Genomic DNA, 14,962 nt, shown 5'->3' on the forward strand with positions numbered 1-14,962 from the left:
CGAAAGTGTTTGTTTATTTTCAAACCACTGTTCCACGTCTGATAGAATCGTTTAAAAATTGTGATGCTTTAATCCACGATTACTGGAATTTCATTACTGATACTCATCAGGCAACTTTGAATCTCGTTCTTTATTCCGAGGCAAATATGATTTGTTTTAATTTTTTGTATCAGCTTATCAGCGTACTATCCTAATCACGTCGATTAGAACTAATAGTGCGACAGCAAGTGTGAAGAGAGTAATCGCTAGCATCTTGTGAGATTACAGCCCGGAGCACAAGGAAGGAAAAAGCGAGAGCACAGCATTCGTGATCGTGTGCCGCTCGGAAAAGTGCCACCGAGGAAAATCTGTCGCTCGGAAGTCCCCATTTGTGCGGTGGTGTCCCACTCGTCCCAGTCAGCTTCATTCGAACGGACACACCGGTGTGTCAAGAACACGGAAAATCGAATCATTTTCTCCCGTGCGTGTGTGTGTGACCGAAGTAAGAGAGTGCCGCCAGTCCGGAGGAAGGTAATCTTTGGGAAACTGCGAAAAACTGCGATTTTCAACCTTTGAGTTTTAGTTTTAGAGGGATTGGTTGTGTTGATTACATTTTTGATTAAGGATAAAACGGTGAGATGTGTGGAACAATAATTATCGAACAATGAAAGGTTAAGTTTGGAAAAAGAGAATTTTGCACTTTTCTGGTTATGTAATTCGGAAATGATGGGCATAGAAACTGGTTAAAATTACTTATACGGCTTATTTCTGAGATGGGTGCCTAAATGGCAGTATACCATTTTTTACTATTTAGAAACGATACAAATTAACGAAATTGAGTGCATAAGTGTTGTATTTCAGTAGAAAGAAATAGTGGTTCGGGAAAATCATTCTTAATGGAAAATGTCTATGCCACATGTGTTCAATGTCAAATGACGTTCAGCCTTATCGCTTTATAATATTGCAAAAAGAAGAATGATTTCTGCTGAATGTAGGAAGTACCAAAGCCATCGTGACAATGAACTTGTTGCACTCGATCGATTAACCTCGATCGATATTGAGTGAGATGCACCGATAAATTACACGCAACGTTTGGCCTTGCTCAATACGTCTTTAGCTAACCCACTATTCTGGTCGCCTGTGTTTACCAATCGAGGACTATTTTAAGCGTTTTTTTTGTGTCGGTAACACGCGCGGCTTAAACCCAATGTCAACCGATTGTCTGCAGCAGAGTTTCAGAACGGCCAGCTGACTTTAGACGTATGATGTGAGCGAACAACTTATGCAACGAGTCAGATGAAAATTAGTTGTGTAATTATTGTGCAACTGTTTTTTTTTAAAGAAAGGAGTTCCGTGAGTCCGGAATTAAAAGTGAAGTGCGGACAGCGCCAAGACTTTCATGAGGCGAAACATGCGTTTTCATCAAAGATTAAATTTCAGCGAAATTGGTCACATGTCACCTCCATTTGTTTGATTTAATTTAATTTACAATTCTGATCATTTTTGTAAAAAACTGCTAAGTGAGTTCTCATGGTAAAAATCGGGTGGCCTAGAAAATTGATTGAATATTGAAGTGCTTGGGATCAGAAGCGTGCAAGTGCCTAAATGATAATTTCGAGAAAACGCGCTTTAAAGTTGTGGAGGTGCTCGATTTTTCAAATATTTTTGGATTTCGAGCAATTTTAATTTAATCAAAAAAGTGTTCAAAAAAACTATAAAAAAATCTGAGTTTTGCACCAGATGTACATTGAAACATGAAGAATCGTAAGGCATACTTAACTCTAAATTGATGATTTTGGCACTTGCACCGACCCCTCTGATCCTGAAGGTCTCAATTGTAATATTCAAACCGATTTGTTTTTATAATTGCTCAACCTATTTGAATGGTTACAATTTACAATTCATTTTAGAAGCGTGTTCAAACACAACTGGGAAGATTGCAGAAAAACATTTTAGTTTTTCAATGACTCAATATCACTAAACAAAACCTCACTGTTTTTATAGAATAACCAGCTTGAGTATTGTATTTACAAGGGCTTCTATTACCATTAGAGAACAAGTTTTTATTGAAAGCGATCATAAATAATGTTTTTTTTCCCTGGTTGCATAAATTATATTTAGTGTTTCCTCGAAATCTCATATGACGCACTTGATTAAAAATCTGCTGACGAGTTGTGAGCGATACAGACTTGAGCGTCGTAGAACCACAAGGAACATTCATAGCCGCCAAGATATTCTAGGAGGTTTTTTTTCATAAAGGTCGTTTTTTAAGGGAGTTCCAAATATTTCTAGACAGTAGTGTGAAATTTTTCAACAGAACTCACAAACACTATTAACCAAAGCGTGCTCTGATATTTTGATTTGTTACCATTTATGCTCTTCTAGCATTTGTTGTTGTAACATATGGTCGACGGTTTTTTCTCAATTGAACTTTCGATGGCAATTTTTTTCCCTATTGGCCTTAATTACTTTAATTCTCTTATATCTACGAAGTAGTATCAAAATTACTGATTTAAAAATCACATTCTAGAAATTTCATAACATTAGTGATCAAGTTAAACTTAGAACAATAACAACAAGTCGTGGAAAAAGGGTTAAACTTGAAAAAAGGAAATTTTAAATCAGATCGATTTATGGTCTAACTCGATTACATTCCAGTCAACCGAATCTTCAGTAAACCGATAGCCGAACCGCATCAAATCGATACAAGATGTTCTCTGCACTAATGGATGCTGCCCGTAACTCGCCCTTCAAGACCCCGTTCACCAGGGCCCAATGTGATGGGCCCGTTGCCGGCCGGTCGATTGCCGCTGCCAGCGGTGAAGAGGTCGAGTTCGGTTCGAACAAATTCTTCCTACTCTGCGGTCTCGGTGGCATCATCTCGTGCGGTTCGACCCACACCTTCGTGGTGCCGCTCGATCTGGTCAAGTGCCGGCTGCAAGTCGACTCAGCCAAGTACAAGAATCTGTTCAACGGCTTTAAGGTGTCGGTGGCCGAGGAGGGCACCAAGGGTCTGGTGAAGGGATGGGCCCCGACGTTCTTCGGTTATTCGGCACAGGTGAGTGAAAATTTAATGTTGTTTTCTTTGACTTGTAAGAAGAATATGTTTACTGAATATGTAGCCGCTGAGAAAAAATCAATCAATGATTGAAAGCTGAAAGAAGCCAAAGTATCGAGATTACTCACTACTGCTAAACGTTTGGCTTCTTTTGCCTTCTTATTAGTTGGATAGTGGATGAGAGAGAGAGGAAAATCCAACTGAGAATTTTTTTTTGTCTCTGGAGCCACCATTAGAAAAATATGCTGGAAAAAACAACCATGTCCAGTGCACAGAGAGAATTTTTGAATAAATTTGCGCCTCAACGAATTTGTAAGAAGTCTATGTGTCCATTTGCTCCCAAGAACGGAGAAAATAAACAGTCTCGAGTGTACTTCTTATCAGCAGTATACTATCTCTGCGTAAATCCCATCCACGTGCCTGAAGCGCAATCATCTGTTTGAGACGATGTCTATCGGGTTAGGCATTCTTAGATCAGAATAAACGCCCTCCCGAAAACGCATTACCACGTAGTTATAAATCCTACTTCTTCCTTCAACCGCAGGGCGCTTTCAAGTTCGGTTTGTACGAGGTGTTCAAGGTGCAGTACTCCAACATCCTTGGCGAGGAGAATGCGTACCTGTACCGTACCTGGTTATACCTGGCCGCCTCTGCCTCGGCCGAGTTCTTCGCCGATATCGCCCTGTCGCCATTCGAAGCTGCCAAGGTCAAGATTCAGACCATGCCCGGCTTCGCCAACACCATGCGTGAGGCTATGCCCAAGATGATGGGTGAGGAGGGTATCACTGCCTTCTACAAGGGTCTGGTCCCGCTGTGGTGCCGACAGATCCCGTACACCATGATGAAGTTCGCCTGCTTCGAGAAGACCTTGGAGCTTCTGTATGCGTAAGTATTCTCATATTTTTTTTTTTGAAAAGTATAAAAATTTAACTTCACAATTCACATTCCAGTTACGTCGTGCCCAAGCCACGCGACCAGTGCACAAAGGGTGAGCAGTTGTTGGTGACATTCGCTGCCGGTTACATTGCTGGTGTGTTCTGCGCTATTGTGTCTCACCCGGCCGATGTGGTCGTGTCGAAACTGAACCAGGCCAAGGGATCCAGTGCGATCGACGTGGCCAAGAGCCTCGGATTCATGGGTATGTGGCAAGGTCTGATGCCCCGTATCGTGATGATCGGTACGCTGACTGCTCTGCAATGGTTCATCTACGATGGTGTCAAGGTCGCTCTGAATATCCCCCGCCCACCCCCACCGGAGATGCCAGAATCGCTGAAGAAGAAGCTCGGAGTTCAGTAAATTTCACTAGCAAATCTCTTTCCCTCGTAACCCTGCACAACTTGTTCGTTATGCTACAGTTTAATTAATAAGTGAAAACCTCTAAATTATCCAAATTTTAACTTAAAGACCATTAAAATGTTAAACGATCGGGCGAATTCACTTCTCTATGAAATCGAAAAAAAAAGTTCAATAAGCTATCTCATGAAGTGGAAGAATTGATAAAATGCAAATCAGAAACTGATTTCCGGGTAGGCGTTTCAGTATTTGAACCATAATAAGGGACGAATGATTCCGTCTCTTTAGTGGGAGAACCAGCACAATACCAGAAGGTCAAAAATGTTAGAGATCGTCAGTGTACGATTTGAGATGTCCTAATAATTTGGTCGCTTAAGAAGAACACCGATGAGTAAAACTGCTCTTTATGAAAGAGTTCACAAAACGGTACGTGTTGTTACTCTTAATCATGTTTTATCACATTTCCTTTTCTCTTTTCAATTATTCTGTAATATACTGTAAATTTTTTAACTAATTTTCCTCCATTTTTCTTATTCAGTAGTTTTCCAGTGATTTTTTGTTTATTTCAGGTTATTGGTTCTGGTCGGTTAATTTCTGAATTTCTCAACAGTTTCAAGAATTTTTGGTGAATTTACTAAGTTTTAGGAATTACGTTTCCAATAGCTTTGGTTATTGTAGTCATTAAAGTTTTTTTTGTCAGTTTGAAATCGTGTTTTGTCCATATTATTGTTTTTTTTTTCATTTTTGTCATATGATATTATGGATTGTCGTTTTCGAAGTCTTTGCATATTATTTAGGTTTTTTTTTTAATTTTCGTCAATGTTTTTATGTCGACCTTTAACGAAATTTTAATGGGATTTCGCTATTTGGTAATACCTATTTTTAATCTTTTTCTTTTTTTTCTTCTTAAGTACGTAACATTGTCTTAAATTAGAAATGCTATTATTTTTCTATTTTTTTTATCTGGGACTTTTGTCATATTATATTAATATGAATTTTTTCCATTTTTTCTTTCTTTATATTGGCTCGGACATATCGTTCCATGAAGCCATATAGTCTAGTGGATTTATATTTATATTCTTCTTTTTTTTAAGTTCGTTTCAATTTAAATCGACCGTTTAATCCTATTCTACATAGTGGGGTTTGTGCTTCATTCCAGTTTCGCAGTTCGTAGTAGATATTTGTTTACGTTAAGTAAATGGAGGTCGGTAAGTAACATTATACTTTTTTCAATTATTTTGACGTTTTTGTAATTATTAGCAAATTCGACAACTTAGACATTTTGAGTATTTTAGTTTTGCCATTCTTGTTATTTCTACCATTGAATCAACCCACATTGTTACGAAATTTGTTTTTTTTTAAATTGTTGTCTTTTTTGGGACTGCTGTCTTCTAAGTAATGTATGTAATTTTTTTATCATTTTAGTTGTTTTGTTATGTTGCTTATTATTATCATTTTATAATATTGATAATTTCTGCCAATTCAATAATTGTTTCTAAATTAGTTTTTTTTATAATATCGTTCATTTTATCTTTTTTTTTGTGATTTTGTTTTTGCTTGGCTATTCAGATCTGTTTTTGGTCATTTTGGTTTTTTTTTTAAATTTGGTTTTGTTGATGCCATTTAAATAATTTTCGTCGGTGTGTTCAATTTTATTTTTGGATACCTATTTTGTAAATTGTTTTTATTTCTGTATTGTTTATTTTTTTTATTCTTCACATTGTGTTATTTTTATCAATTCTTCATTTTCAAATTAATATAATTTTGGTAAATTTCCCCATTTTAGTTTTTTGTTATTTTCAGAACAGATTCAAGATCTGATGGGAAAGATTGTTAAAAAAAATCTTTCTTCAGACGGTACATGGTGACTTCATGAATAAAGTTGTACTAAGAATTTTTATTCAGCTGCAGATCAAATGTTTTCTCAGAATTTGCTGTTATATACATATTTGTTTTCTTTGTTTATATTTTTCCTACTCCACCATTCATTAGCGCGCCAAAATGTTGAAGTGAGTAAGTAAGTCAAATGTTACTCAAATAGTTTTAAATTATTTAAGAGAATACTTTAGTCAGATATTTTAAGATCGATCAAGCTCTCTAAAGAAAATTCTGTACTAAACATGTCAAAGAAACGCCTGAATATAGACTTTAAATTTTGTTGACGGGAGATGTCTCACATTGAAATATTTCACTGCCCCCTTAGAGCCAAATTTTAAGAAAAAAACCTTGCGTCTCCATAGTCGAAACGAGTCATATTGAGAATACATTTCAATGGAGAACCTAGTCTTTTTTAATCTATTGGTTTATTCATCCTCTAAATTTACCTAAATCAACCTTAGAGCTTTAAAAGAGCTAATGTAAAAAAAAGGAAAATTCCATATAAGGTCAAAACGTTTGCATTTAAAATAAAGCAAATGAAGTAAAATACTTCAATGCCGTCTCAGCTAAATCTTTACGCATTACCATGCGTCTCCATAATCGAAACGAATCATGTTGGAAATACATTTTGATGGAGAGTCCTAGTCTTCTTTAACATATTAAACTTTTGGGTTCATTATTATTCATCCCCGAAATCTACTAAGTCAAGTTTTCTAGAGCTTAACAAGATTGAACGCAAGAACAAATGAAAATGTTCGGAAACATTGTAGGAAAAAACATTTTCATTTTGAACACAAATATTTTATCGCTAGCAACTACCGTGAACGGCCCTAATTCTGCGCAGTTAAGGATTTTTCAAATGTTTTATGTTATGAAAAATTTACCTTTCAATGAATTTCCTCAAAATTTCGTTTACAGTTGGGCTAACTAAAAAATTTAACGGCAAAAATAATGAGAGCTCGATCTTGGAGCAAAAATTTGGATTATTCACAACATTCGGAAAAAATGCAAGTGGCCCTTATTCTGCGCACTATTTTCTATTTGTTCCTAATTCTGCGCATATGTCCCATATTCTGCGCACCCAAATAAAACCAATATACCACTCTGTACTGATAAGACCAACAATTAATTTAATTAAAATGTATTAAAAAGCATGTTTTACGCTTAGTAAACTATTGCAAATTATGAAAAAGGGCCAATTCAAGCCTTAGATCTTTGAAGCTTATGTGACACTTTCTTTCACTATTTCTTACAGATGCTTTTTTCCTGCAGCTCGCTTACCAAATATTTGTTGACCAATCATGTTCTTCGCCGGATCTGGTCAAATTAACTTGTTTCGTTGGTGTGCAGTGCAGACTATTCCGACATACAAAAGCAGTTCCAGCGGGCCACAAAATCGCCCCCGCTGGGGGAACTACGCGCTGCTTCATTCGGCTTACTATCAGTCAATATCAGTTAGTCAACGAGTGTGAGTGAGCGGGTGAATCGAAAGAAGCTTCGTGTAGTTTCCCCAGTTGGGGCGATTTTGTGGCCCGCCGGAACTGCTTCTGTATGTTGGAACAGTCTGTTGGAACGATTAACACGCGAACACCATAGAGAACGCAAATCAACATTTTCTATTTTTTGTCGACAAAACATGTAGATTTGAATGGATTCCTAAGAAACTCCCAACAACTTTACGGTTTACGGATACCCTATCTTCATAAAACTTATTAGAAAACTGTAATTAAAAGTCTCCTAACTCCCTGCATTCAATTCCTTGCAGCTTTAGCATGAGTTCTCTCCGGTGCTTTTCATTCTGCGCATTAGAAACATAAGTAAACAAATGGTGTCAAATTCTGAGCATTGCTTAAATCATTGTTTTGATTTGAAAAACCATTTTTTCTAAAAAAATGTTTTGGCAGTCATGTTCAGAATGATTTTATCTTTCACGTAAAGGCATTTCCAATGAGAAAATTCGGTTTAACACTGTTTCATTTTATCTTTTTGTTTTCCTAACACTTAAGCTGTACTGCTAACGGCGGCCATTTTTCAACGTTTGCTTCCTACATTTATTTTGATTTCTTCCATTTCTCGCAAACAATTCATCAGATTTCAAAATATTTGGAAGCATTTTGAAGATAAACAGTAAATAAAGAGATTCAGCTTGTTTCATGGATATTTTGTTCATCACATCTTGAAATATTTCTGTTTGAATATGAAAATGCGCAGAGTTTGGGCCTGCGCAGAATTAGGGCCGGTCACGGTACTCATTTCATTTCTCTGAAGAAAAAAAAATCAAATTCAATGGAAACCTTCTCGTAAAATGCCAGTTTTGAATTTTTTTTTAATTTTTATTTGACAGAGCCGTGGATACCTTAGTATTTTGAGAGCAGAATAATTAGAAGCTGTGATATTGAACAAAAACACAAAACCAGATTATTGAAAAAAGCATTTTGGATTTTTATTTATTTGCTAAAAACTTAACATTAGCGCGCCTAACGGCTGAAACCTGATCAGAGCAAAGAAAGGAAATAAAATGATTCCTACAAAGATTAAGGCGAGCCATATGTATGTATTGCTATATTATCATTTTGATCATTATACACCACACTTTCGGCAGATCAGCCAGCAGCGTGTCATTATCTGGATCTGGATTTTCCGAATCCGAATCTGATTCCAGAGCTTACGAACTACTATGTACATCAGGAAGGGAGCGGAATGCGCTCTGCGAATTTCGACTTCATCTGTTTCTGTTTCTCTCTGCAACAGAACGTTCTAAATAGTTGTAATATCACTTATAAGAAGGAAGACTTGATGAAAGCGAGAGAAGTGAGGGTGTTTAGGATAAGGTTGGAGTTGATAAATATGTTCGTTTAAGAGAAAAGTTTGAGATAGCAACCGGAAGTTGTTTTGACTCTATTGTCGACAGTTGCCCGGAAAGGAAAAAGTCCCAATTTGTGGTGGCTAGTGTTGTTAGAATTTGTTTCGGTTGTCCAAGCTTACGTAAATCGTATCGAATTAGAAGTAATCTACTGAGTACAACACAGGTCAGTTTCGATAGTAGTTATTTTAGTAGTATGTCTGATCTATTTTTACTATGCACGTGACTCCTCTTTCTCAATCTCTTGAAACTAACGCAAACTCGTAAGAGCGCTGAGGTCTTGTTTGAAAATAAAAGAATGCTACATATATAAGATTGTCTTTCTAGATTTTCAAGCATTGAAAATTTTCGGACACGGCACAAGTCTTTTGTTCATAGTCTTACACCCATTTCTGGGGTTTACAAGCTTGCAGAGTTATTTTTACGAGAAAGGAGTCGGTGCAGTTGATGAATATTTTCGTGAGTTTGATATTTATCTAATCATATGTGATTTAAGATTTATTATGGCTTTTTGAGCAGTGGGATGACTGTTTCTATGCAATTCATAATCTGACTTAATTCGACATTCGTATCATTTAGCTCAATCCTACGCAAGAAACAGAATTTTACAGTTAAAAAATAACAATAATGATAACATAAAAATAAACTTTCATCTAGGCGGATGTTTTCTTATCAGATTGTTGATTCTGCTGCCCTATCTCCATAAAAACCTTTCTCATGTTCCTCTAAACGCAAACGCGCGCATCGTTTCGGAACGCATCTCACTCAAATAGTTTTGCACTGTGGCTTCGTATGCACATAAATTTAATTTGTGGACACAATCAGTCTTTTGGTTTACATATGTATTCTTCCTGTCGATATCTCCTTCATCATCGTTGTTGATTAGATTTTTTGTTCTTATTTTTTTTTCATCTCATATTGATTAGAACTGTTGTTTTGATTTTTTTAAATTTACCTATTGTAGATTGCTAGTTTCTTTCCTTTCCATTTTGTTGTGATTGAACTTTTGATTTTCACTGCAGGAAAATGTAAACATTCTGCCATTTTCCCAGCTGGAGATGTCTCGGAACAAGCTCAGAATCGCCTCTAAACTCTATAGGAAAAAATGTATTTGTCAAAAATAAATAAATATCTTCAATCTCGATGCTGGACCTGTTCCGAAATCTCCTTCCACTAAGTTAACGGGTACTGTCGTTAAGCAATCTAGATGAACGGCTCAGTCCACAGAAGTTGTCTGATGTTCAGCAAGCCAAATTTGCATCATTTTACTTTCCCCTAGCGTGATCCATCTCTCGCTCACAGTATAAATATAAATGTAGACATTAAAACAGTTAACAGAGTCACTTCAACAAATATTAAATAAAATTAATCATCCTATGCTCCGAAACAAACACAAACGGCTGCCCATTTTTTTTTCTGTGGTTGTGTAGCTGCAGCGATAGTTTTTAGTACGAGTATAACTCCGGGGAAAGGATGTAGGAAACGGCTTAAATCCGCATGTTCTGCTGGCCAAGCATTAACTTCCGGAGGTTGAGCAAATTCACCAGTAGATCGTCGGTTTCTTTGCGCTCTCTAATGTTGTACTCCTGCCTTGGAAGGCTGGCCCGTCGGTTCGGAATATTTTGGGGACGGGATTTGAAGCAGAAGTCCTCATCGAACGGGGACGGCTGCTCCGAATAACGTCGGCGTGAAAGTTTGGGCGAACCGGTTTCTAGATGTTTCTGCATGTCATCCGTTACTTCGTCCGAAGATGACGACCGGGTAAACGACGGGGGTTCCAACGAATCGTATGGGCTTTCTTGAAGGTCCAAACTAGAAGGAGACAGAAGAGAGAGGTTCGTTAGATTATGGATGCTCGTTTGCTTCGCGGTGAAGGATACATTGAACATTAATAACGTTTACTCCATGTTTCGTTGGTTAGTACAAAAGATGATGCTACTTTTAACAGGTTCATGTCAAACAAACACTAAAATTGAATTTATTCCACTGATAAGAACCTCCGAATCCAATTTGAAAATGCTACTCAAACAGGGTGTTTCAACAAAAAACGTGTCAGAAGAACGCTTTATGAAACGGGTCAAAGCACGCGTTGCAATTCTCGATTCCTGGCAATTTCAGTTGGAACGGCCACGTTTTAAAAGCTTTTTGGAATCAGTGAAAGGGGTTTCTGGATTAGGTGGCATAGTTCAATAGAAAAATGTATCTCAAGAAGCAACCAACCTAACAGGTCAGTCTCCGATCTTCATGATAAAACTTTCATTTTGCTTCAACCACAAGACAATTCTTCCTCAAACTGAGTCCAATCTATTGAATTCAACTTATTCACAGGCCAAAATTGCTGCATTCGAAATGCTGCAAAGACGTAATCAGAACATTTGGATTTCAACAAAAGACCAATAAGGCAAAACACTTACCATGACCTGGCTAATACATTTTTATTTGGTTAATGTAAAATATTTAGAAAAAATGAAGAAACCTGAGAAATGCGAGGATTTTTTCGGTATGAAACCCACTTGATGTCAATCTTAAAGTTCGAGACATTATTTAGGCACACGGAAGTTAACAATTTTAAGCTTTAGCACAATTCAAATAGGAGTCTATGAGGACATTAGCCTTTTATGTGGCTTATCAAATAGGAACCTGGTAGTTCAGTTTTATTCAAAACTAGCTGATTTTACCCGGCCTTGTTCGGGTTCACATAAAATATAAGTCAAAATGAGTCGTTTGACTTTTCGAAATTTTGGAAGCTTTGCATTTATCATTTATGTTTGGCCATGTTAACTAGCTTTGAAAGTTTTGTAAATTTTTTTAAAATTTTGATTGGGCACGTTTACAAAGTTTATCATTTTCATATTATTGAAAAACTAGATCTCGACATTTTATGCATGTTTAAATTAATTTGGCGTCGAAATTAAAATTTCAATTTCTCAAATTTCCTTAGGTCCCTGATAAGGTGATTTTTGAGGGTCGAAAAGTTTAAACATTGAGAGCTTTGAGGCACCACTAAATAAAGTACGATTGAGATTAAATTTTCCACGGGTCAGTTTTTTGGGTCAATGTACAAAATGTAGAGATAGCGGTTTTTGAAATTCGATGATGAAATTTCTCACATAGATTGCCCCCCTAATGTACATTTTCATGTGCTCTTGAACATTTTCAATCAGGACACTATTTTTGTTTTGTTTTTTTTTTGTTTGGATTTCATATGATATTGATTTTTGGAACCTCTGAAGACCTTGAGTCGGATAGAAACTTTATAATAAGTTTGTATGAAGTATTCCGATATTTTATCATTGCTTTCCCCTGGCATCAATTTGCCTGGAAGTTTTCAGGCGGACTGTAAAAGTGAATTGGATTTCATTATGACACATTGCTGTAAATTTATTCATTTGCGTTTGTAAATTTTACAAACAGTTTTTTACGTCAAACTTATTTATGTTACGTCAGTATTATTTCGAATGCATAATCGAATTAATCAACGATAGATTATAATGAATACAAAAACTTCGAAATATCATCGATTAATGACGAGCTGACGTTCCCATCAAAACATTCCAATCAGGCGCATAATTATAAACAAACCTATGTAGATCTAGAAGGTGTCAACAAAACAACAGTCTATGATTAAATCATTAAGCTTTGTTGTTTACGGAAACTGCTGCACTTGATCAATGAACGTACATACATACGTTTGCTCAACAGGTTCCACACGCGCCATAACGGAACTATTTGCGCGATTCGAATAGTAGCGTAGCGTAATTGTTGTAGGGTAGATGTACCGTACCGTACAGTTTGTCGTCTTGGGCAAGCTTCTAGATGAGTCCTCGATCAATAGACTTCGCCTTCGATGTTTACATTTTGTACCATAGACACACGATTTGTTTTCATTGAGCCAAATTGCAATTTGGTCCCATTGCTGCTTGTAGTTCTTGTTGTATCGAACTCACGGACTGTCAACTACTGTCACGAGGTATCACATGCCCTGGTGCACATGTTTGCGTATATTAATTCACTGCAGTTAATATTTTAGTTAAGGGATGCTACATTTTAATCAGTAAATCGCACCAACGGGATTTATTTCAGAACTAATAAATTCGGACTTCATACTTGTATTCGGTATACTTACTCGGGTTTAAAATAAAATTGATTCAAATTTCTTTTAACAAATAAATAAAATACCAATTACACTCATCACCAAACATATACAACAAATAGAATTAAGAAACTACTGGAAAACAAACATTAACCAAGATATTAGTAGGTACGAAATCCGCGTTACATTGTAAAGTCTGCAGGAATGTAAAACATATTTCTTGGCAAAAAGTGTTTCACAAGTGGCATGGTTTCGAAACTGATCTGGTACTGACGTAGACGAGTTGAACGTAAAAAAGTGCACGTGCCAATTATGGGTTTCGGTTAAGTGTGTTGTTGGTAAATTTGTTGAAAATTAAAGTTTTCTCAAAGCGAAAGATTTTTGAAAGCTGAGATGGCTGGATTATGGCAAGCTACGGATGGTTTCCCAATAGTTAGTAGTTTTTTTTTTGTTATAGCTTTAAGTGTGCGTTCAGTGACGATCGAGAGACAGACTGAGATTACGAAACAACAGACGAAGGGACACCAGGGCAGGTTGATGCAGGTGTTAGCGAATGAAGTATGAGGGCTAAGGCTCTAAAGTGATACGAGTTAGCAAAGAAGGAACGAAAGGATTATTACTTCTACTCTTCCGAGTGAGTGATGATTACCTTTTTTTCTGTGTTTGGTTCGTGTCTCAAACTGCGACACTTAACGTACAACGGCTCTCTCGAACAGTGATGAATATTGATAAGTGATAAGAGAAAGGTTGATCTGCCTAAGACTTCTAGAAAGGTGGTGTAGTCTGGTTGTTGTATTTGATTATTGACTTTGCAAGTACCATTTGTACACACTTAACACTGCTACTACTCATGCCACGTGGTTTGTCAATTTTTTTCTTTTCGTTTCAACAGTTTGAATTTGTTTTTAACATTAACTAGGAAGCCAACATCTTCTACCTTCGGCGCTCTCATCTCATCTTATATCCTATACAAGCGATCAGGCGCAAGTATCTTTATAATCTTCCGAATGCCGATAAATATTGAGTTTGTACAAATGATCATTAACTATTATCAGTCGCTTGTACCCAGAGGATTAGGATTGAACATTGTTTCACCAAGTACAACTGTGGTTGATTTGTAGTTTTGCTTAACGGAAGTGTTTTGTTTAAGTGTGTGCAAAAATTTACCAATATGGCCCGCTGTGCGTTTCCGTGGACATGTGACGCCACGTGTCCAGCTCGGCCGCCGGGTCCACGAAAGGCGAACTGTAGTCGCTTAGGCTAGTCGCGGTGCTGTTATTGTTGGTGTCGTTGTTTGTGGCAGAACTCTGATCCCCGTTCGTGCTGAGGTTGTTTCGAGAGGCGTTGTTACTACTGCTGAAGGCGTTGTGCGCGGTGAAGAAGATGCTGGAGTCTTGGCGGGGCATGACACGATTCGTGAGTGAGTAATTGTGACCCTAGATTGAAAAAAAACGAAAAAAAGCAAAACAAAGTAGTGTTAAAAACAGTTTACTCAAAAGCAATTTTGCAAACTTACGTCGTTATTATCCCAGAACTCGCCGATATCACATTTGAAGCAGACGCAGAACTCAATCCGCCTGGATTTAGGCGGAAGAGTCAGCTTGAAGGAGAAGGTATCGTACAAGGTGTAGGCGGAGGCAGCGCCACTTCCAACCTGCGAAGGGGAAACAAACGAAACATGGAAGATTAGCGCCTTTGACTTATAAAGGAGAGTTTTCTAAACGAGGGAACGATTGAAGTAGGAAAGTATCCACGGATTGAATTGAAAAAAATCTTAAATCACACTCTTGAATTTAGG

General features: G+C 37.1%; 3 protein-coding genes across 5 annotated transcripts in view; 1 reads left to right on the forward strand and 2 right to left on the reverse strand.

The window, feature by feature from the left end:
- The window catches only part of LOC129756308 (V-type proton ATPase subunit e 2-like), a 404,689-nt gene that overhangs the window by 57,842 nt on the left and 331,885 nt on the right, over window positions 1-14,962 (reverse strand). The window lies entirely within an intron of this gene.
- Window positions 357-4,754, forward strand: LOC129756305 (phosphate carrier protein, mitochondrial-like). Its single transcript, XM_055753149.1, has 4 exons — window positions 357-510; window positions 2,638-3,037; window positions 3,582-3,922; window positions 3,988-4,754. The coding sequence occupies exons 2-4, from the start codon at window positions 2,690-2,692 to the stop codon at window positions 4,331-4,333; spliced, it is 1,035 nt and encodes a 344-aa protein (XP_055609124.1). The 5' UTR covers window positions 357-510; window positions 2,638-2,689; the 3' UTR covers window positions 4,334-4,754.
- Window positions 8,627-14,962, reverse strand: part of LOC129756300 (uncharacterized) — a 47,120-nt gene continuing 40,784 nt past the window's right edge. Inside the window, exons 3-5 of the mRNA XM_055753141.1 lie at window positions 14,681-14,818; window positions 14,332-14,600; window positions 8,627-10,883 (exon numbers count right to left, since the gene is read on the reverse strand). Of these exons, the coding sequence (XP_055609116.1) occupies window positions 10,559-10,883; window positions 14,332-14,600; window positions 14,681-14,818 (732 nt within the window). The 3' untranslated portion in view covers window positions 8,627-10,558. The remainder of the gene's footprint in view (window positions 10,884-14,331; window positions 14,601-14,680; window positions 14,819-14,962) is intronic.

This window comes from Uranotaenia lowii, chromosome 3 (genome assembly GCF_029784155.1).
Source record: "Uranotaenia lowii strain MFRU-FL chromosome 3, ASM2978415v1, whole genome shotgun sequence".
Taxonomy (NCBI): domain Eukaryota; kingdom Metazoa; phylum Arthropoda; class Insecta; order Diptera; family Culicidae; genus Uranotaenia; species Uranotaenia lowii.